Raw genomic sequence first — 22,290 nt, 5'->3', positions numbered from 1 at the left:
CCACACGATGTTCAGATGCGGTGAGTATTGTCATAAAATACACGTGAAATAGAGGCAGAACATGTAAACTCTGCTCAAATGCACTGGTTCAAACCCTCCAGACAAGCTTTATCTTCTTGAGTTTACAGGCCTAGCTGACCCAAAAATAAATGTCTTTCAAAATGAAAGTATTTTTTTCAAACCTCTATAACTTACTTTTGTGAAACACAAGAATTTTGGGAATAAAACAACTAGGCCTATATTCATTGTATGACAAAAATAAAAGGCATTTTTCAAGATATCTTAATTATGGTTCTACACAAGAAATTGATAAAATTTAAAATTTTAAAAATTAAACTCATAAAATTTCAACACCAGGGTGAGTAAGCTAACTCTATTTTTTTTTTTTTTTTTTTTGGATGAGCTGTTCTTTTAAAGGATTAGTTTACCTCAAAGTTAAAAATTGTGTCATCATTTACTCACCCTCAAGTTGTTTCAAATCTGTATGAATTTCTTTCTTTCTTTCTTCTGCTGAACACAAAGAAAGATATTTTGAAGAATGTCTGTAACTTGGGTCCCATTGACTTCCATAGTATTTTTTTTTCCTACTATGGAAGTCAATGGGACCCAAGTCTGTCTGTTTACCGACATTCTTCAAAATATCTTTCTTTGTGTACAGCAGAAGAAAGAAATTCATACAGGTTTAAATCAACTTGGGTGAGTAAATGATGACACAATTTTCAACTTTGAGGTGAACTAATCATTTAAGGACATTTGCTAAATTAACCATGTTTTATTTATTATAGTGTAGAAACCATGTTTTTATGGTGGATTTAATACAACAATTTATTAAGTAAGTATAGGAGCAGGCTTCACTGCATATATTAATAAAGTTTTAGAGTGCTGGCCTGGATAATTGTAATACGTAAAATAGGAAAGAGGCCACACTATGCATAAACTTATATTTGCAAAAATGCGTTTCGGCGCGTGCAAACTGATGAAGGCACACGCCGAAACGTGTTTTTGCAAATAAAAGTTTATGCATAGTGCGGCCTCTTTCCTATTTTACGTATTACAATAATTTATTACCATTTGGTTAGTGTCGCAAAACAGTGTTAATTTTTAGTAAGGGTTCTCCAGATTTATATAACACTTATGGAACATTAAAAAAATGGTCCTATGTTACCCGATCAATAATCCTATTAACACTCTTTTAAAAAAAAAAAAAATTTTTAGATCAAGCATTGGACTTACGGAGCAGAATAGGCACCAACAGAGAAACAAGTCCATCACTAGTAAGTATCCACTGCAGTGTCTGGTTACACTTTATTTCGATAGTCCACTTTAGAAATTTTACTAACTATAACTTTTCAACTACATGTCAACTAACTCTCATTAGAGTATTAGTAGGCTGTAGTAGACAGTCAATAGACTGGTAGGTTAAGTTTAGATGTTAGGAAATGGGTTAGGAGAATAAGTTGAGTTGTAGTTGCCAAGTAACTTATAGTCAGTAGAATGTCTGTTAGGGGACCAACAAAACAGAGTGTTAGCAAATATTAAGCAGACAGTCTACTAATACTCTAATGACAGATAGTTGACACGTAGTTGCAAAGTTACTTATAGTTAGTAGAATGTCTAAAGTGGACTATTGAAATAAAGTGTTACCCAGTATCTAAATCCGCAGTCAATTTTAAAGGCACAATGCACTCCGAAATTAAAAATCTGACTTTCTTTCCACAAATATATATTTTTTAATTATCCATTATTCTAAGCCAATATAATGCAAGTGCATATGCCAGAAACTTCATACAGCCTACTCACAGCTTGCTGTGTTGTTCACACAAGATGTTTTCTGCACTTATCATGTGAGCAATGCTCTTGGACTTTTTCGACCTTCAGCATTTTGGTGTCTATTCACTTGCATTATTTGACACACAAACACAAGAGATGGATAATATTTCTAAAAGTCTAGTTTATTTTTTCTAAAATATGTGTTTTCATCTGAAGAAAGAAAATCATATACCTTTCGGTCGGCATAAGGTAGATAAAATGAAGGGGGAATCAGTTTGCTCTCCTTTACCTAGTATTATTTATAAACCTTACATGTGATTTAATAAATGTACAATTAAAGGGGTGTTCCAAGCAAACATCTAAATCCCTTCACAAAGAGCCTTCCACAAAAGGGTTAGCAAAGGGGGACATGCATGCGATGGTAAATTAACTGAAGTAATTTTATCTTATAGTAATTTTATATTATATTTATGGTAATGTGACCTAGGATGGCAAGTTCCTGTGATTCATTTTAAAACTAGATATGGTGGAAGAGTTCCATTTAACATTTGTTTGGGTTTGCTATATTACACACATTTTCATCATACCGAAGTTCCATAGGTAAAACTTTTATTAATAGATGCGTTAATGTAACTACCTGCAGGGTTAAAAGAAAAGACGTCAAGAACACACAAACTTAAGGAACTTTTACTCAACAACAATGTACTAAAAACGGAAGAGTTCTTTCTTTGTTCAGATGACAACGTTATTAAAACGATTACCATTTGGACAGATCCACTGTGTTAATCTACATGTTCCTTCTTTTGGTGATGCACATTTTTCTATCAGACATAAGTTTTAGATACCAGACAAAACAGATGAAATGTGACCCATGCTAATTTATTCCCCCCTTTTACCTCTCTCTTTTATCTTTCTGTGGCCAGGATCCGTCATTCATCGGAACAGCTACCAAGAGAAGTGAGTATTCGTCCTCTACCTCCTTTGTCTCAATGTTATTTCAACACAATTGGTCTCCAAAGTACTATATGTATGTTTATATTAGGGGTGTAAGATTAAGAAAATGTCATAATTCGATACAATTGCGATTTTCGATTCAAAAACGATTCTCGATAAATAAAAAAAACGATTCACAGTATGTAAATGTAGTTACTTTTCCTATGTAGGTATTAGGGATGTGCATCTCCATAACTGAGGCTGATACGATGCGCATCTCGATGCATAGCCAACGATACAATACATTAATGATACATATAAGCAGCTGCCAGCTACCAATGCAATGCAATACGATTCACTATTATTACGATCCGGTGCGATTCGATTTCGATTCAACGTATTGCAAAAATATGATGCTATGCAATTCAATATGGTATAGATAGTTAACTTTTATTTCTTTTGTTCAGACATAGGGCAAATCATAAAGTAGCTTAAGTGCCATCTGACTTTTAACACATGGCTCTCTCACAATCAAAAGTTTTGGTTTCCACAAAAAAAGCAGGTACTGTAGGCTAACTGACCAGAAAGCAGGTGCTGTTATTATGTGTTTCACGGGCCGTTTATCAGTTTGGACCAGTGCAGCGCGAGCCGATCTTGATCAAGCGACACTGTTACTACACGGCGCTAATAGATCCCCACTGAAGTAATAACATCGCTGCGAGATCTAGTGAGAAGCATTCATATTTCTCTGTTATTAACGGATCAAACAGCGCTGACGTAGAAACATTGTGCCATGAATGAACAATCCAGTGTCCACAGATCAGCAACATTCACCATGGATTTACTGTAGTAACACTAACTGTAACCATGGAAGTTTGGCAGGAATAGTAGGCTATAATGCTTTCAAGTTACATTACGTTGGTTTTATTTTTTTGACATAAATAAAATTACTGCCCTCAAATGTTAATCTGAACTAAAATAAACCTTTGTTTATAACTACAATATTACATTTCATTTTTTTCAAGGAGCTGTTTTACATGCTTCTAAGAGTCAATTATAGCTTCATCATTCCTCAAAGTAAAAAAAAAAAATCATACTTTATGATGTTAGGTTTAATACAAAAAAAAAGTTAAAAATATTAAAACAAGGAAATTTCTCTGGTATTTCTTTCTTTTTCCTGTATCGAAAACGTACCGAACCGTGACACAAGTGTATCGTATTGAACCGAACCGAACCATGGATTTTGTGAACCGTTAACTTACACCCCTAATATGTGCGTGTGTGTGTGTGTGTATATGGGGCTGTTTAAACCTGGCCACTTGATGCGTTTTCTCAGATCGGATAGCTATCTGTTTTATCACAACAATTCCATTTACACCTGGTCACATAATTCCCTCGATTCCCTCGCTATGCAAATTTAATGGCGTTCACGTCACCGAAAGCAACAGATATGAGCTGCATTTTATTGATCATCCGTTAAAATTTCTAAATCAAAGACCGCAATAGGAGAGAGCGCAACAGCCCTGGTAAGATCATTTCGTTTCTTTACTTTTAATGATGATAACTGTGTGTTAAGAATCTGGGACTTACTTTCACTTTGATTTGCGATAGTTTGCACGTTGGCTTGATGAATAACGTTAGATGGTCAGCGGCGATGCGGCAGTAGCGTCGTCATAACTGGCTATAACATGACATATAGCCTATAACACGCTCTCACACCTTTATTTTAGAGCGTTTTTGGGAGGAGTAAAATTTACATATGTGGTTTCAACAACCAGATGCATGTCCAGTTTTTTCTGGAATGCGACCCAGACCACCTCCTGAAGTGGTTTGAGCATTCAGATTCAAATGCGTCACGAATGCGTTTCGGAGGGCATTTACACCTGGTCTTTTCAAGATCATATAGCAATCCGATCACTAAAATCGCATGAAGTTGTAAATGGCCCCTGTGTGTGTGTGTGTGTGTGTGTGTGTGTGTGTGTGTGGAATGCCTTATATCAGGCTTGATGTAATTTTACTTGATTTGTGATTTATTTCATTTAATTGATTCGAGTACTCAAATTTTCAACTATGTATCTCTGCTATAAGCTAAACCACAACAGTGGCATTTGTATTTATTTATTTTACATGTGGATTTTTTTGCTTTGATTGTAGCTGCTGTCATGAAATGGGACCCAGCTGCAACAGAGGCCCAAAGAAAGTCTGTAGCCGATCATCTGGAACTGCTTGCTGCTATAAATGAAGCTTGTGAACCTTATAGCAGCCATATTTTGTTAACTGTTATGTTATATTTTTTTAACAACATTTTATAGATTATTTAAAGGGAAATTGTGTTAATTTACAACTTTACTGTTCTGTCTTTTAAGTTTTATTGTGTTAATTTATACTTTACTCTTTCGGCTGTTAAGATTTAAAATAGTAATAAAAATATATCTTGAGATTTAAATAGTTGATTTCTTGGAGTGATTAGTTTGGTTTACAGGAAAATGGTAAGCAGTTTATTAGTTATATTGTTAAGATATACAAATGCAAGTATATACACCACAGTTATTCAATTGAATATACAATATTATCAATATTCTTTAAAATCTTATTTAGGTCTATGGTCTGTGTGTCTGCAGTTTCATGACACGACAACCATTAACAAGGAGTAACTGGGTTTTTCTCAGTGAGAACTAGCTCACTCACAAGTTCAACCACTGTTTTATAAATATTTGTAAGTAAATATTTTTTAAAGTTGGATCCTTGCAAAATGCACATATGGGATTTCCATGTCAGTATGGGTCTTTAACAGTCTTTGACATTTCTACTACAGAAAACACGTCTAATACAACTTTTATTCTGGCTGCCTTTAGATGTCTAACAATTACGTCTGTAGCACGTCTTTACTTGACATCTATACAATGTCCAGAAAAGACGTAAAAAAAACTTTCATTCTGGCTCCTGTGAGGACGTCTTCTGGATGTCTAAGAATGACGTCTGTAGCACGTCTTTAATTGACGTCTATACAATGTCCAGAAAAGACGCAAAAAAAACGTTCATTCTGGCTTCTGTGAGGATGTCTTCTGGATGTCTAAGAATGACGTCTGTAGCACGTCTTTAATTTACATCTATACAATGTCCAGAAAAGACGTCAAAAAAACTTTAATTCTGGCTTCTGTGAGGACGTCTTCTGGATGTCTAAGAATGACGTCTTTAGCACGTCTTTAATTGACGTCTATACAATGTCCAGAAAAGACGTAAAAAAAACTTTCATTCTGGCTTCTGTGAGGACGTCTTCTGGATGTCTAAGAATGACGTCTTTAGCACGTCTTTAATTGACGTCTATACAATGTCCAGAAAAGACGTCAAAAAAACTTTCATTCTGGCTCCTGAGAGGACGTCTTCTGGATGTCTAAGAATGACGTCTGTAGCACGTCTTTAATTGACGTCTATACAATGTCCAGAAAAGACGTCAAAAAAACTTTCATTCTGGCTTCTGTGAGGACGTCTTCTGGATGTCTAAGAATGACGTCTTTAGCACGTCTTTAATTGACGTCTATACAATGTCCAGAAAAGACGTCAAAAAAACTTTCATTCTGGCTCCTGAGAGGACGTCTTCTGGATGTCTAAGAATGACGTCTGTAGCACGTCTTTAATTGACGTCTATACAATGTCCAGAAAAGACGTCAAAAAAACTTTCATTCTGGCTTCTGTGAGGACGTCTTCTGGATGTCTAAGAATGACGTCTTTAGCACGTCTTTAATTGACGTCTATACAATGTCCAGAAAAGACGTCAAAAAAACTTTCATTCTGGCTTCTGTGAGGACGTCTTCTGGATGTCTAAGAATGACGTCTTTAGCACGTCTTTAATTGACGTCTATACAATGTCCAGAAAAGACGTCAAAAAAACTTTCATTCTGGCTCCTGTGAGGACGTCTTCTGGATGTCTAAGAATGACGTCTTTTAGACGTCTTCTGGACGACTTTTTGCTCGCTGGGAACAGAAGATTGAAACGCTTTGATTAAACATGACTTCTAAATACACCACTGCCTTATTCTGTGTAAGAAGGCACATCATCTCACAGAAGGATGAGCTCAGCTGTCGTTATGAAGTGAGTTTGTTGTAAACGCATCTTATTAAATTTTAAAGTTATTTAAAAGAGGTTCATAAATGCTTCTCATGTTTTGGAAAGATGTTTGACGCGTGTTGTTTTTTTCAAATGCACGTTATAAGTGACTCAAACTCGCAGTGCTTTCAGATGGAGCAGCGGTTACAGAGCCGTACATCAATAGCCCTATTCGGACGGGACTAGTTTTCCAAACGACGTTTGAGTTACAATTCTTATCAACCTAACATTACGTCTGTGATTTCATGTACGGATTCGGACGGGACTAACATCTCCGTGTTTATTACCGAGGTTGGAGTGTCTGTGTTCTACATGTGGGCACTGCAGAAGATCAAGAATGTATTTGAAAAGTATGAAATTAAGTAGGCTACTTTTAAAATTAAGCACTTTGAAAATAAACTAAAACGTCCAGAACGTATTTTGTGTTTTGTAAACATTTTATAAAAATTGTAGTATAAAAAAACTAAACATACATTTATCATCATGAATTTATAGAACTGGGTTCTTATAATAAACCCACTGGAATAAAAAGTATTAACTTATATAATTACACGTTATGTAATTAAACAGAAATGAAAGTAATCTTACTATACCTGACACTGATATTACAGAAGCCAGTCTTAAGTTTTTGTGATTTGGCTCTTCTTCTTGATTTAATTTTTTTATTTCTTCGCAGTGTACCGAACACATCTACATCCATTATTGGTGCGCAAAAAGCAGAAACTTGAATACCGGCGCGATAGCGAGAGATTGAACGGTAGTTCACGTTGACCAAAACACGCAAGAAAAAGCGTTTTGGAAAAAAACATTTTCGGCAATCACAGACATTCGCATTCGGACGGGATTAGATTTCTCTGAGGACCGCCGAGTTTGACGAAAAACAGTTGGTAATTTTTTGGTAAAGCCTTTGCGATTTTAAAATCACGATAAGCGATCTCGATTTAAGTGCGATTACATGTAAATTGCGATTAATCGTGCAGCCCTAAACAAGAACACGTTGTTCATTATAAACGTGTGATTATGAATTATATTGAGAATGTCGTACATAGAAAACATGCCGTAATGTACCCTGAGTGTAAACCTTAGCCGCATTGATCGTGAAGCGTGCAGCAAGCGATTTGCAAAGATTAAAGATTAATATAAAGATTAATATAAAGGTTAATAAAACGTTACACTCACTTCTTCTGCTGGTGCAGCAGGAACACGAATAGTTGGTACCGATCCTTTTTTCAGGAGCAGCTTCTTAGCAAAACCAGCTTTACTGACCCTCGTTTGTAAAGCAGTCTGGTGCAAAAAAAAAAAAATGATTCGCGCAAAACATGAAAGCATTGCTGTTGATCGTGGGGAATATTCCCTTTGAAAACAAAACTCAGCCACTGAGTTCAGAGACAGCTCGCTCACCAGCGAGGGCGGGTCTGTGTTGAAATGCTGCTGTCAATTAACAATCGTGGGAGGGGTGTCCGACCGTATGACGAACGGCTTGATTTGAGACGGGAAAACATATAAGGAGATTAAGAAAAGACCGCTGGATGGATTTTTATCATTTTATGATGGTTGTGTACAGGCACTGCCAACACACATTTCAGTACAATCAACTTGTAAAAGTGCATGTACCATTATATGACCCCTTTAAGTATCATCTGTCGCCATTTACAAGTAAATCAATTATATGTCATCATTTCACATGAACACTGCTTTTTCTTCATGTCAGTGTTTCTGTGATATTTTAAAATAATGGTTTCTGGTAAGTCTGGTCAAGAATTTTAGCCGCCTTTCTCTTTTATTCGAACATTTTGACTACTGAAATATTGATGTATCGTTGATATCTTTTAATATGCAGGTCATTATCTGCCCCCAAATGCCTGATGTGCATAATTCATTAACAGTTTGCTGGCAACATGGGTAAATAAAATCTGTGCGAGAACTTGCGAGGATCTCCATATGTGATATTAGGAAGACAGTTTCTACATGTGGTATGATTTTTATATTTATTTTAACAGAGGTTTTTGTGTCTCTGTTCATCTTAATGTGTTTTCAGTGGTGTGAGAGCTGATCAGATCAGAGATGTGTCATGTCAGACCAGCACATCCTCCTCCTGTCAGAAAAACATCAGTCATCATGACCCAGAAGCAGCCCTGCAGCTCGATTCTCACCAGCCAGTGCATGATGATCTGCAGAGAGTCAAAGACCAGCACAAAACCAGCATGAAGAACAAGTATGAGAGCTTATTTGAGGGCATCAAACTACAAGAGAATCAGACCCTCCTGAACAGGATTTACACACAGCTGTACATCATAGAGGGAGAGAGTGAAGGAGTGAATGAAGAACATGAGGTGCTACAGATGGAGAAAAGTTACAAGACCCTCCAAGACACTCCAATCAACTGCAATGACATCTTTGATCCTTCACCTGAACTAGGATATGAGGAGAAGAGAAGAGACAAGAAAGACAAAATCAAGACTGTTCTTACTAAAGGCATCGCTGGAATTGGAAAAACCGTCTCTGTGCAGAAGTTCATTCTGGACTGGGCCGAGGGAAAAGCCAATCAGGGTGTAGATTTCATGTTTGTTCTTCCATTTAGAGAGCTGAACTTGATTAAAGATCATCAGTACAGTCTTCACAGACTTCTGCTGGGCTTTCATCATGAACTTCAAGATCTGGACCCAAAGATTTATGATGAATGTACAGTTGTGTTCATCTTTGATGGTCTGGATGAAAGCAGAAGTACACTGATGTTTTCAGACGCTCAGAACGTTTCTGATGTGACTGAGTCTTCATCAGTGGGTGTGTTGATGTCAAACCTCATGAAAGGAGATCTGCTTCCCTCTGCACTCATCTGGATCACCACCAGACCAGCAGCAGCCAATCAGATCCCCTCCAAATACATCAACCGTATGACAGAAATTCAGGGATTCAATGACCCTCGGAAGGAGGAATATTTCAGGAAGAGAATCAGTGATGAGGATCAAGCCAGCAGAATCATCTCACACATCAGAAGAGCAAGAAGCCTCCACATCATGTGTCACATACCCGTCTTCTGCTGGATCTCAGCCACTGTGCTTCAAAACATCCTGAAACAAGATCTCAGTGCAGAAATCCCTCAAACTCTGACTGAAATGTACATACACTTCCTCCTCATTCAGACTAGCATGAGGAACCAGAAGTATGAAGAGAGAGATCCAGAGAAACTCCTGCAGTCCAACAGAGGAGTGATTGTGAAACTTGCTGAACTGGCTTTCAATCAGCTGATGAAGGGCAATGTGATGTTTTATAAGGAGGACCTGATTGAGAGCGGCATAGACGTCACTGACGCCTCAGTGTATTCTGGGATTTGCACTGAGATCTTTAGGGAGGAATCTGTGATTTATCACAGGAAGGTTTACAGCTTTGTACATCTGAGCTTTCAGGAGTTTTTTGCAGCACTGTATGTGTTTCTCTGCTATTTACACAAGAACAGTGAAGTTATGAAAATATTCCTGCCAGAAACGTTCCTGACAGGAAAGTCCAGAACTCGATCTGGAAAGGTCAGAAGTTGGTGTAAGAATGTTTCCAGAACTTTCAAGTTGCTCTCAAGTAAGACTGTCCTGACAGGAAAGTCCAGATCTGAGTGTGAGATTGTTTCTCTGGATGTGTTTCTGAAGGGAGCAATGAATAAAGCCTTGAAGAGTAAAAAAGGACACCTGGATCTTTTCCTTCGATTCCTTCATGGCATCTCGCTGGAGTCCAATCAGAGACTCTTACAGGATCTGCTGATTCACACAGAAAACAACCCAGAGAGCACCAAGAAAATAATCCAAAACCTTAAAATACACGAAAACACAGAAAGTCCAGAAGACAATGTCAGCCCTGAAAGATGGATGAATCTGTGTCACTGCTTGATTGAGATGAAGGATAGTTCTCTTGTTGACGAAATGCAGGCATTTTTACAATCTGGAACAAATAACCAAAACCTTACTCTTGCACAATGTTCAACTTTGGCAAACATGATCCTGATGTCAGAAAAGGTGATGGATGAGTTTGACCTTAAAAACATCAGATCATCACAAGAGGGTCGAAGGAGACTGTTACCTGCTCTGAGGAACTGCAGAAAAGCTCTGTGAGTGTGAAAATATGAACATAATATCAACTGATTTGAAATATGAACATAATATTTATTTATTATTAATATTTATTTATTAACATAATATTTATTTATTTATTTATTTATTATGTAGGCTAATAGTTTAGCTAAATGCACTTTAATGACTTTTTTATTTACATAAATTTGAAGTGTCTACAGATTGAAATATTTAAAAATAATTATTTTAATTTGTAATTATAATCAAAATGCAAGTAATTACATTTCTGAAGTTTTAAAAGCTGAATATCTTTTCAACCAATGAATTTACATGACTTTTCCATTGTTCATAATTTGCTGGATAAGGATTTAGCTTTTTTAGAAAAATATATTCATTTTCCTGGTCTAGAAATCAAACTTTTAAAATTAGGCTACCTCTTATATCTAGTTACGTATGGAAGGCATTTTCTGCCAAATTTAAATAAATAAATTAAATGATTAAAATTAAAATTAAAACCAAATTAACGATTTCATTACAGAAAACTGTACGCAAAATATGTGACAAAATTGAGAATTATAATTAAAGGATTTCATTTTCACTGTGACAGTGCATCATCCCTGTCAAATTGAAAAATAAAATGCAATTGGTGATTTCACATTTCATTTTCACTACAGTCTCGAGGCAAGACTGCCAATATTAAAATAAAAAGCCAAACGTGAAAAAGAAACTACAAATCCAGTTTTTACAAGCTCTTACAGCTCTAATGCTCACGCAATAATAGTGACACAATTCAAATTCATATGTAAATTTTAGTTGTCATTTTAATTCCTCTTTTATTTCACAGCATTCATTTTCATTTTCAACGACAACTTGCATGCAAATTCTGTTAATAAGTGGGTGTGGCTTATTCAAGTAACGGCGCTAGAGACACGCCTTTTGTAAAGCGAAATCGCTGACGTTCCGTGTGCATGAGTGAATGTGTGAAACGAAATTATTTAAATGTGATTATATTGTAATCGAGACGAGGAGATATGGCGAAATCTGTTAGTGAGCTTTTGCGGGAAGCTGCCGCAGCATAGTGGAAACAACCAGCCTGACCAGCCTGCGTCAAACCCTCGGCGCACTGCAGTTCCTCGGCCTGAGTCACGGGCATCTTCAGTTGCGATGAAGTTCATTCATGTCTTATGCTGCGTTCACACCAAACGTGAAAATGCGTCTGGCGCGAGTGATTTCAATGTTAAGTCAATGGTAAGACGCGTTTACACGCGTCTGGAGGTCTTGCGGCGCGATTCATAAACGCCTGGTCGGGCGTCTGATTGCACACTGACACGTCAAAAGCGTGCGTTTCGACCGCCAAACGTATGGAACGCCAAATGGGTCAAATTTCGCCACTAACGAAATGCCTTTCATTCTCAAAACGCCGGTGTTTACGGCGTTTAAGACGAAAAGACGCCGCAAAGTACGGCGTTCTGTGGTACAAACGCCGCAAATTACGCCGTTTGCAAAGCAAAATCGCCGTCATTATCGGCGTTTTTTTGATCCAGCCAATGACGCCGTTTCTGACGCCGTAGGCCATCCATAATACGCCGTAATTTGCGGCGCTTCTGTCTGGCAAAGACGGCGTAAAAAGCGGCGTTTTGTATAATATTATAATCAGCCCCTCCCTTTTCTTCAAAGTTCAGCCCATCTAATGAAGCAAATGGACAGACATATGTAGTAGATTGTCGATCTGAATGATCGGTTCTGTTTTTCTAACGTTGCTAGTGTTTGGACTTTTATCGTGTCATATTTTTTATTTCTTCATTGGGCACGTGTATCCTTCTTTTTCCTTTATCATATGTGGGTATGATTTTAACCTCTGTTTACATTCATGTCTGTAAAATACATTAGATTTCCCAGCAATCTTACTACGTTCAATAGGGCATTGGCCTGCGTGCACAGGCAGCGGTATCATTTTGCTCTTAATGACAGGGGTTCGGATCCAAGGTCCGACCGTATTGTTTTCGTTTCGTTTCTTTTGTATTGGTCTGTCTTTTAAATTTCGGAAGACTACCCAATAGCTGACAACTGATCGAGTAGCAGGCGGTAGGCTACTTATTACAGAAATGACAGCTTGTATGAGGATGTGTAGCAACTGTTTTAAGCCCGCTTACAGTGGCTGCTGTGTTCACGATATAGTCCATTTCGCTTTTTAAGACCATAAAGCTCTTTTAGCAGTTCCCAGGATAGTCCACGAAAGGAGGTAGAGCCTTCCTAAACTATTGAACTATTAAAACAAGAGATGACTCCAGCCCAAGCGAGGCCGACCGCTGCTCTTGACCATCATACAAGACTGCAATATATTTCACATATAAATTATTTATTATCACGCTGCCATTGCCGTAAAATGGACATTAATATTGCTAACAGTGAATAATATATTTTGTACTAACTTAACAGTTCATTCTGATGTCATACAATATAACGATTATAAGATTATAATTTTTTTTTTTTTTTTTTTTTGGTAACACTAAATTATTAATTTTCTGTATCAGAATCAGAATTTCTGGCGTTATTTTTAAGGGACCATTGTGGAAAAGGGGGCTAGAGATGGGAAATGTAATGGTCATTTTTTGCCACTATTAAAACAAGATGAAACATTGATTAAAATTAAGATAAAAATCATACAAAACGAAATTCACTTTAAATAAAGTGAATTTCGTTTTGTATGATTTGTATCTTAATCTAAAAAATGCTGGGTTGTTTTAACCCAATGTTGGGTCAAATATGGACAAACCCAGCCGTTGGGTTACATTTTTAAAGTAACCAATGCAATTTGTCCATTTTTAAATTGCATTTTTGTCCATTTTTGATTTTGTCCACAATGCAATTTGTCCATTTTTAAACTGCATTTTTTAACCCAACGTTGGGTTAGTCCATATTTGACCCAACATTCGGTTAAAACAACCCAGCATTTTTTAGAGTCTTGGCAAAAAATGACGATTACATTTTCCATCTCTAGCCCCCTTTTCCACAATGGTCCCTTAAAAATAACGCCAGAAATTCTGATTCTGATACAGAAAATTCAGAAAATTAACGGAAAATTCGAATTTTCCTTAACCCTAAAACACAACACAATACAATACAATGCTTCAGTAAAAAATACATGGGAAAACTGTAAGAAATATCTTCTCGTATTATAGCCTAATACATGCTATTTTTTTGGACTGTAAATAATAAAGAGTTGTGAGATGTCTGTATTTCCATAATGGCTAATGCTAATTATTGTATTACGTTTTTCTTTTAAATGTGTATTTAAAAAAAAATAAAAAATTGTAGCCTATTGTATTTTTCTAAAATAAAATCTTGGATTTAATTGTTTCAGTCAAACTTGGACTCAGCACTTTTGGAATTGCCTATTTACTGGAGTAATTAAAAACTTGTTTTTAAAAAAAGAGTAAAAAAAAAGTGTTTTTTTTTATTAGTCTTATTTAAATACCTTGAAGCAGCGGGATCTGCGGAGTGCGGACGTCTCGTTCAAGCCATACAAAAATAAAAAAAAGTCTGGTCTGGTCATATAGTGATGTGGACCATCTCTGCAGTTCAGCACTCTATAGCCTAGTCGAGTCGCACCATGTTTATTTATACCACTTTATACAATACAGCATATTGCTTTAAAGCCACAAATATCATAACTTCCTAGAGGCTTGCTGTAATAGAGACATGCAAGACATTCATTAAAAGCAGAAAGACATGCTGTTTCGGCCCCAAAGGCCGCGGAAACATGGTTCGTTTGTTACTCACTTTAATCCAAACCCGATGTTCTTGGTTTGATTCTTTTTTTATTAAATCCAGGCCATTTTTTGATGAAACGTTGAATAAAATTAAGATACAAATCATACAAAACGAAATTCTGTAATAAAGTCTGTCTAAAAAACAAAACTTAATGAAGTGGTTAAAATCTTCATGTGTCCCGTCATATTGCGCATGGAGTAGGCTAGGCCTATAGCTCTTACTCATGCTGTTCACTATTCATAATCAACAACATAAATGAAATAAAATAACAATAGCCTATTATAATATTTAAACATAAATGTGAAACTGGCAAAGAGCGGATATTGAGAGGGGAGTCACGGTGAAAAGTAACTTGAAACTTGCTTTTTTAAATGGGAAGCGCGTTTTGGTTCACCCTCCGCCTATCAGGAAATTCATATGCTACACAAAACGAAACTTTGAAACATTATATTTATAAATGACTATCACTTGGAGAATAGCCGCCTTCGATGGTGAGTAGCCTACTGTACAGTGAATGTTTTTGTTACACATCAATAGGCTACAGAATAGGGCTGCACAATATTGAAGAAAAATGCGATAACTCATTAAATAATGCGATATTCGATATGCCATATGATAATCCTTAAAATGTGTAACATAAATTATCTTTAAAATATATTTAAAATGATATAACCCATGTACGTGTTTCACATTCTTTTTGTGACAAGAAAACATCCCTACAACTAGTGAACAGTGTTTTACTGTAGCATAAGAAGTGTTATTTTAACATCAGTGTAAACCACGGGGTTTAGGGGTTCAAGTTATCCTACATTAGGGTTATTTAACAACAGAAACTGAATAATCAAATGTAAAAAAAAAACAAAAACATTAGTTTCACTGTTTGAATTAAATATAGGCATACCGGTATACTGATTCTTATTAAAGCTACAACAGTTATTCAGCCAAGAGCGAGTGATTTTATCTTCGTCTTTGGCTCATGACCCCAAACATTGGGTTAAAACAAACAATACGGTCGGACCTTGGATCCGAACCCCTGTCATTAAGAGCAAAATGATACCCCTGCCTGTGCACGCAGGCCAATGCCCTATTGAACGTAGTAAGATTGCTGGGAAATCTAATGTATTTTACAGACATGAATGTAAACAGAGGCTAAAATCATACCCACATATGATAAAGGAAAAAGAAGGATACACGCGCCCAATGAAGAAATAAAAAATATGACACGATAAAAGTCCAAACACTAGCAACGTTAGAAAAATAGAACCGATCATTCAGATCGACAATCTACTACATATGTCTGTCCATTTGCTTCATTAGATGGGCTGAACTTTGAAGAAAAGGGAGGGGCTGATTATAATATTATACAAAACGCCGCTTTTTACGCCGTCTTTGCCAGACAGAAGCGCCGCAAATTACGGCGTATTATGGATGGCCTACGGCGTCAGAAACGGCGTCATTGGCTGGATCAAAAAAACGCCGATAATGACGGCGATTTTGCTTTGCAAACGGCGTAATTTGCGGCGTTTGTACCACAGAACGCCGTACTTTGCGGCGTCTTTTCGTCTTAAACGCCGTAAACACCGGCGTTTTGAGAATGAAAGGCGTTTCGTTAGTGGCGAAATTTGACCCATTTGGCGTTCCATACATTAGAGGTTCCATACTTTGGGGTCACCGAAAACGCGCGTTTTTTGACGCGCGTTTATAATAACAAAAATGGGCGTTGAAACCGTGTGTTTTGACTAGGACAAAACGCACACTTTTGACGTGTAAACAGATAACCCAAACAGGCAGTACAAACGTGTGTGAAGTTTCCAACCAGGCGAAAAGGACGCGTGAAATACAAGTTAAAATCAGTTTGAACGGGTCAGTGTCATTGGCTGCTGAAGGCTTGGGTCTAACCATTTCTGTGGGCTTAGGGGGGTTTAGCTACTGTTCATAGACTAGGCTACCACCATTTAACATGTCATAGATCAGGTTATTCAGCCTATCTATTTTGTCCTTTTTTGTAGAACTTATAGAAATAATATATTTAAATTGCAGTTTTATCAAAATTTAGATAAAAATAAAATTACCTTGTTTTTCTTCGCTCATGCCTTTGTCCCTATGTGGTTTAGGTCTCTTGTATTATCATTAAACCCAAGCAAAACAGCATGGAATTATCAATGGCAAATTTTACAGAGGAGGGGATTATAATTGGTGAGTTATTATAATCCAATAGTTATCATTTAAGTTAAAAAAAGAAAGAGAGAAAAAACACCGTTTTTTTATTTTCCAATTGTAATTTTGGTAACATTTTACAAAAAGGTTTCATACATTAAGTACATTAGTTCACATGAATTAATAATGAACTGCACTTCTACATGTTAATTTCAAATTTCATTTCAACCTTTACTAATATTTATTAAAATCAAAAGTTGTTGTTAACATTACTTAATGCACTGCGAACTAACAGGGTACTAAAAGGGTACACTTCACAGATTAGTTAAGTAAAACAAAGTTGTTAAAGTAGTTTAAGTTTATGAACATTTTAATGTATATATATATATATATATATATATATATATATTATTATTATTTTATTTTTTTACAAAACATTTTCACTACTTTCACTTACAAAACTTCAAGAAAATCAATGTTAAATATCTGGACAAGTTCTGGGCCAGATTTTAGGTTGATGTCTCAATAAATGAGCTTTAGGAAAGATTGTATTGTGCGCAGTACCAAAATTTTCCACTAGATGACATCCAGACTCCACCGATGAGATCTTCGACTTCCATGTATGGTTTTTAGTGATCTGAACCTTCCATACTATTCCAAATATGTATGAAGTAGACATCCTATTCAGAAATAGTTAGGGCAGTAATGTTAATATTTGATTTGAATTCAATCTCTAAAACACATATAAAAATGTACGGAAAGAATCAAAGCCTGAGTTATAGTTTGCCTCCACATCACAAATGAAGAATTTATCTACTTTATCTACTATTTATCTACTGCTGTCATTTCTTTTGATAATTACTTGTTTGGGGTGCTCCATTTTTAATTTAATTTAATTTTAATTCTGTAATGGTAATGTATGTACAGTATTTCAATGTACAGTATGTCATATTACACCTCTTTAGATGCTATCTTCAGTCTAAAAATGTATTTAATCAAGTAAGAATATTCAAATATACAGAAATACAATCCAGATATACATCAAAATAACTTGAAGGTTGCAAAAAGTATTGCAAGAATGATTTAATGTAATTTCAGAACCGTTCTGAGATAGTATTTTTCATGTCGTGTATGTTGACATTTAGTAGGCTACACTATGATTGCCCAAAGAATTCACATTTTTTAATGTTAACAAATGTATAGGTAATCCAGAGGAGTACTGTGTGCTTTGCAGCATGCTGCAGACGAACCCAACGAATTGAAATGGTATACAACTTACAATACACACACCCAAAAATCATTAGTTTAACTTTATGTGCCATGTTTTTAGGGCCCAAGCCCTGAAAGGGCGAAGGCCCTATTGTTTTCGGATTGATTATTTTTAGGGCCCAAGCCCTGAAAGGGCGAAGAGCCCGCGGCCATCAGGGCCGAGCTGAAGCTGGTACCCGGGCGTGGCAGGGGGGCTCGACAGCGCCCCCTGGAACGGGGTCCGAAAACTTGGTCCATAAATCAAACATGCTTGCATGTAATCATCAGTTTGAACGGGTCACAAATGAGCTAATTTTCTGTAAAAAACAAGACATAATAACAGAGCCAGTGTTACTTAATGGTCAAGTAGTTGAAACAGTGGGAACTTTTAAGTACTTAGGTACGGTTCTAGATAATCACCTGAGTTTTATAGAAAATACAGATTTTATTTACAAGAAATGCACACAACGTCTAAGTCTGCTCAGAAAATTGAACTGTTTGGGTGTCGGTACGAAGATTATTGAGCTTGTGTATATCACACACATTGAAAGTGTTTTAACTTTTCATCTTTCTGCTTGGTTTGGCCATTTAAACTGTAAGCTTAAGAAAAAGCTTAACAGGATAGTGTTAATGGCTAGTAAGATAGTAGGAAAACCACAAAAACAATTGACTCAAATATACATTGACAGAATGAGTAAAAAAGCAAGAAAGATCACAATAGATAGTACTCACCCCCTCTCTAGTGAGTTTGAACTTTTGAAGTCCGGGAGGCGCTTCAGAGTGCCTCTGGCTAAAAGTCCTTTTAAAAAATCCTTTATTCCGAATGCCATTAGTATCCTTAATCAAATTAAGTGACAACAACAAAGGAATTAACTTGATATATTTAAGTATATTTATCTTCATCATGATTTTTTATATTGTATCTTTTATTTTTTAGAAATATTCTCTCTTGCACGAGTTATTGTTTGCATGAGTTGTTGCAATTACCATTTCTCACATTTAAGAAAAGAAATAAAAAGCATATGTTAAATCTAAAAAATTAGGATGACTTGTGCATGTTTGAAATAACATGAGGGTGAATAAATGTAGACAGAATGTTTTGAATTTTGAGTGAACTATTGGATGTTTCTGTAATTTGGTCCCTGTAAAGCATCTTGGTGGCACCCTGCTCGCAATAGTGATGCATATTATAGTCATTATATATATATATATATATATATATATATATATATATATATATATATATATATATATATAAAGGTTATGTTGCTTAACAAATTTTCATTACAACTGCATCGATCAAGAACCACATCTGTACACTTTTCCCCAATCAAATGTTAACTTTTAAAGTTTGAAAACTTGAGGTATAGATATAAGGCTAGAATGGTATTAATGTGCAAAAGAAGGCAATCTTATCTTGGTAAAAAAAAATGTTTTCATAAAATTGCAATCTAGATATTTTCTTTGGCCTACACAAGAAAAAGAAAATGGAAAAAATATAGGGACAAATTAAGTTCTTATATATGTCCTGCCCTGAGCACAAGCTCTCATTCTAATCCTGTAGGCTAAGTCTTAAATACTTCTATAAAGTATAAAATACCCTATTTAAACACTAAGTCTTAAAAAAAATTGAATGGATAATATTACCTCTGTACTTAATTACTGTGGTCTGTGTTGAGCACACAATATTTGAACAAAAGGTTTCAATAAGCGCCACCTGCTTGTGATACCTTCAAATGTAAGCACAACAAAAGTCCACGTTGTTCTCTAAAGACAGATATTGATTAACCTGCATTGATTGCTTAGCTCCACCGTAACTGATTTTCCCACACAAATGTTAATTATTTCATGTTAGAGCTAGAATGACCACTAATGTGTTTATTTACAAAAAGGCATGAGCGAAGAAAAACAAGGCAATTTTATTTTTATCTAAATTTTGATAAAACTGCAATTTAAATATATTATTTCTATAAGTTTTACAAAAAAGGACAAAATAGATAGGCTGAATAACCTGATCTATGACATGTTAAATGGTGGTAGCCTAGTCTATGAACAGTAGCTAAACCCCCCTAAGCCCACAGAAATGGTTAGACCCAAGCCTTCAGCAGCCAATGACACTGACCCGTTCAAACTGATTTTAACTTGTATTTCACACGTCCTTTTCGCCTGGTTGGAAACTTCACACACGTTTGTACTGCCTGTTTGGGTTATCTGTTTACACGTCAAAAACGTTTGGCGGTCGAAACGCACGCTTTTGACGTGTCAGTGTGCAATCAGACGCCCGACCAGGCGTTTATGAATACTTTGGCTTGCCATAAATTCGCCTCATTCGCGCGTCGAGCGTCTGGCGCGTTTCGCGCGCCAAGCGCGAATTGTGCTTTTTGTGCATCATGCGTTTGACGCGAATTCGCGTCTGCCGCCCGAGTTGAAAAATCTGAACTTCTGCGTCACTTCGCGCCGCGTTAACCAATCAGGAGCCTGCCTGCTTGCTACTGTCACGTGGTGAACTGACAGTTTAATGTAATTTATGTTTGGCTTAAATAAATTATTTAGTAATATGACTAAGATGCACAACAAAGCAAATCTTTCACATAAAAACTCGATTTCAATATGAGAGATAGCCTACTCATTTGTATTGAATGCTATTTATTCCATATCTATTCTAGATTAGCCTATATTAAACTTTATTAATCTAATGTAAAGACACCAAACACAATTAAGTGTATAAAAACTTTTCAAAAAAATCACAGGACAGGTTTCACTTTTGGAGGCTGGCTCCATTTATTATCAAAACAAAAATAAATGACAGATTAGGTGCGGGAGAGGGTGAAACTCGCGGCAGGCTGTACAGCGCGGGCTCGTCATGCAGAGACCACTCGAGGCCGAGGCTTTATACGGCCTACGCTGTCCTCGTCAGCGTCCTCACCGTTAGGTCCACCAAACCTACCTCCTGGAGCAAATTGTGAAACTCCTGAAACCCTCCGGAGGGTTTGGTGGACCCGAGTACAGCGACGATGTCCCCTACGCAGCTGTTTCTGCTCTTCAGAGCATATACGAGCGGTGACTCTCTCGATTAATGCTATTGCTAATGCTCGATAAACATCTAAAAAAGATGGCCGCCAACAGCTTTCGAAACTTTCGCCCCCGGACTTTGACGCGCGTAAATTTCGCTTCAAACTTTTGATTTTACGCGCGTCAATTTCGCTCTTGACGCGCGAATGCACACTGGTCACGCGTATAACTAGACGCGGCAGGCGCGAATTTTGACGCATTTTCGCGTTTGGTGTGAACGCAGCATTAGGCTGTTTTGGAAATTCAACTATTTGGGTGTACAAAAGTCTTAGTAACACAATTTCTACAACAATTATAGCTAGACATAGACATTAATACCCGCTAGCTTTAACCGAGGACTTCAGCCAATGTTTCATATTTGTGTCGTGCCTAACAACGCTCTTCAGCCATGACTTTTTCAGATACAGCACTAGCCTATAGTACTTTATTGCTTTTATAAAACGGTTACCACGCAATACAAATTAAACCTGAAAAATAAGTATCTGTATATGCAACTTTCATGAAGTAAAATCACTAAAAGCCAAAAGAAAAAAAAAGAAAAAGCGAGAAAGTGAGTGTACCTGCATTTACCGTAGACTAGATATAGCATTTTCCTTCAGGTCAGTCATATATTTTTAATAAAAAATCTGTTTGAATGCCCGGTGTGAAAATGAAATCATTTAATTTTAATTCTCAATTTTGTCACATATTTTGCGTACAGTTTTCTGTAATGAAATTTTAATCATTTAATTTATTTATTTAAATTTGGCAGAAAATGCCTTCCATAGTTGCGATGATGATGTATTAAAATAAGAAATATCTTGATTTAGGTCAGTGGTTTTCAATCCCAGCACTGTACATTTTTAATGTCTCTCTTATCTAACACACATTTTTGAGGTCTTGGAGTCGTTACTAACTAGCTGATGAGTTGAATTTGAAAATGTGCAGTGCTGTGTGTACTCCAGGAACAGGATTGACCAGAAACTGTCTCTGAGCCCACTAGTCCGGGCCTTAATGCTATGGTACTGTAACCGTGATAAGAGCATAAAACAATGTTATGTGGCTTGGGTGGCTTGAGTCCTTGTAGAGTAATTTACTACTGCTTAAAACACGGCTCAACCATTCAGAATCAAGGTCCAGAACTATCTGTTTTATAACTAATTATTGACATACAAGTGGGCTTTTCACACT

General features: G+C 36.4%; 2 protein-coding genes across 2 annotated transcripts in view; one reads left to right on the top strand and one right to left on the bottom strand.

The window, feature by feature from the left end:
* Window positions 1–22,290, bottom strand: part of LOC311079881 (uncharacterized protein) — a 518,544-nt gene that overhangs the window by 334,844 nt on the left and 161,410 nt on the right. The gene's annotated exons all lie outside the window — the stretch shown is intronic.
* Window positions 8,855–22,290, top strand: part of LOC311079677 (protein NLRC3-like) — a 43,777-nt gene continuing 30,341 nt past the window's right edge. Inside the window, exon 1 of the mRNA XM_084109316.1 lies at window positions 8,855–10,907. Within this exon, the coding sequence (XP_083965442.1) occupies window positions 9,016–10,907 (1,892 nt within the window). The 5' untranslated portion in view covers window positions 8,855–9,015. The remainder of the gene's footprint in view (window positions 10,908–22,290) is intronic.

This window comes from Abramis brama (assembly GCF_963993115.1).
Source record: "Abramis brama genome assembly, chromosome: 1".
Taxonomy (NCBI): Eukaryota; Metazoa; Chordata; class Actinopteri; order Cypriniformes; family Leuciscidae; genus Abramis; species Abramis brama.
The sequence above is the reverse complement of the archived record's forward strand: the minus strand, read 5'-3'. Positions and strand labels throughout refer to the sequence as shown.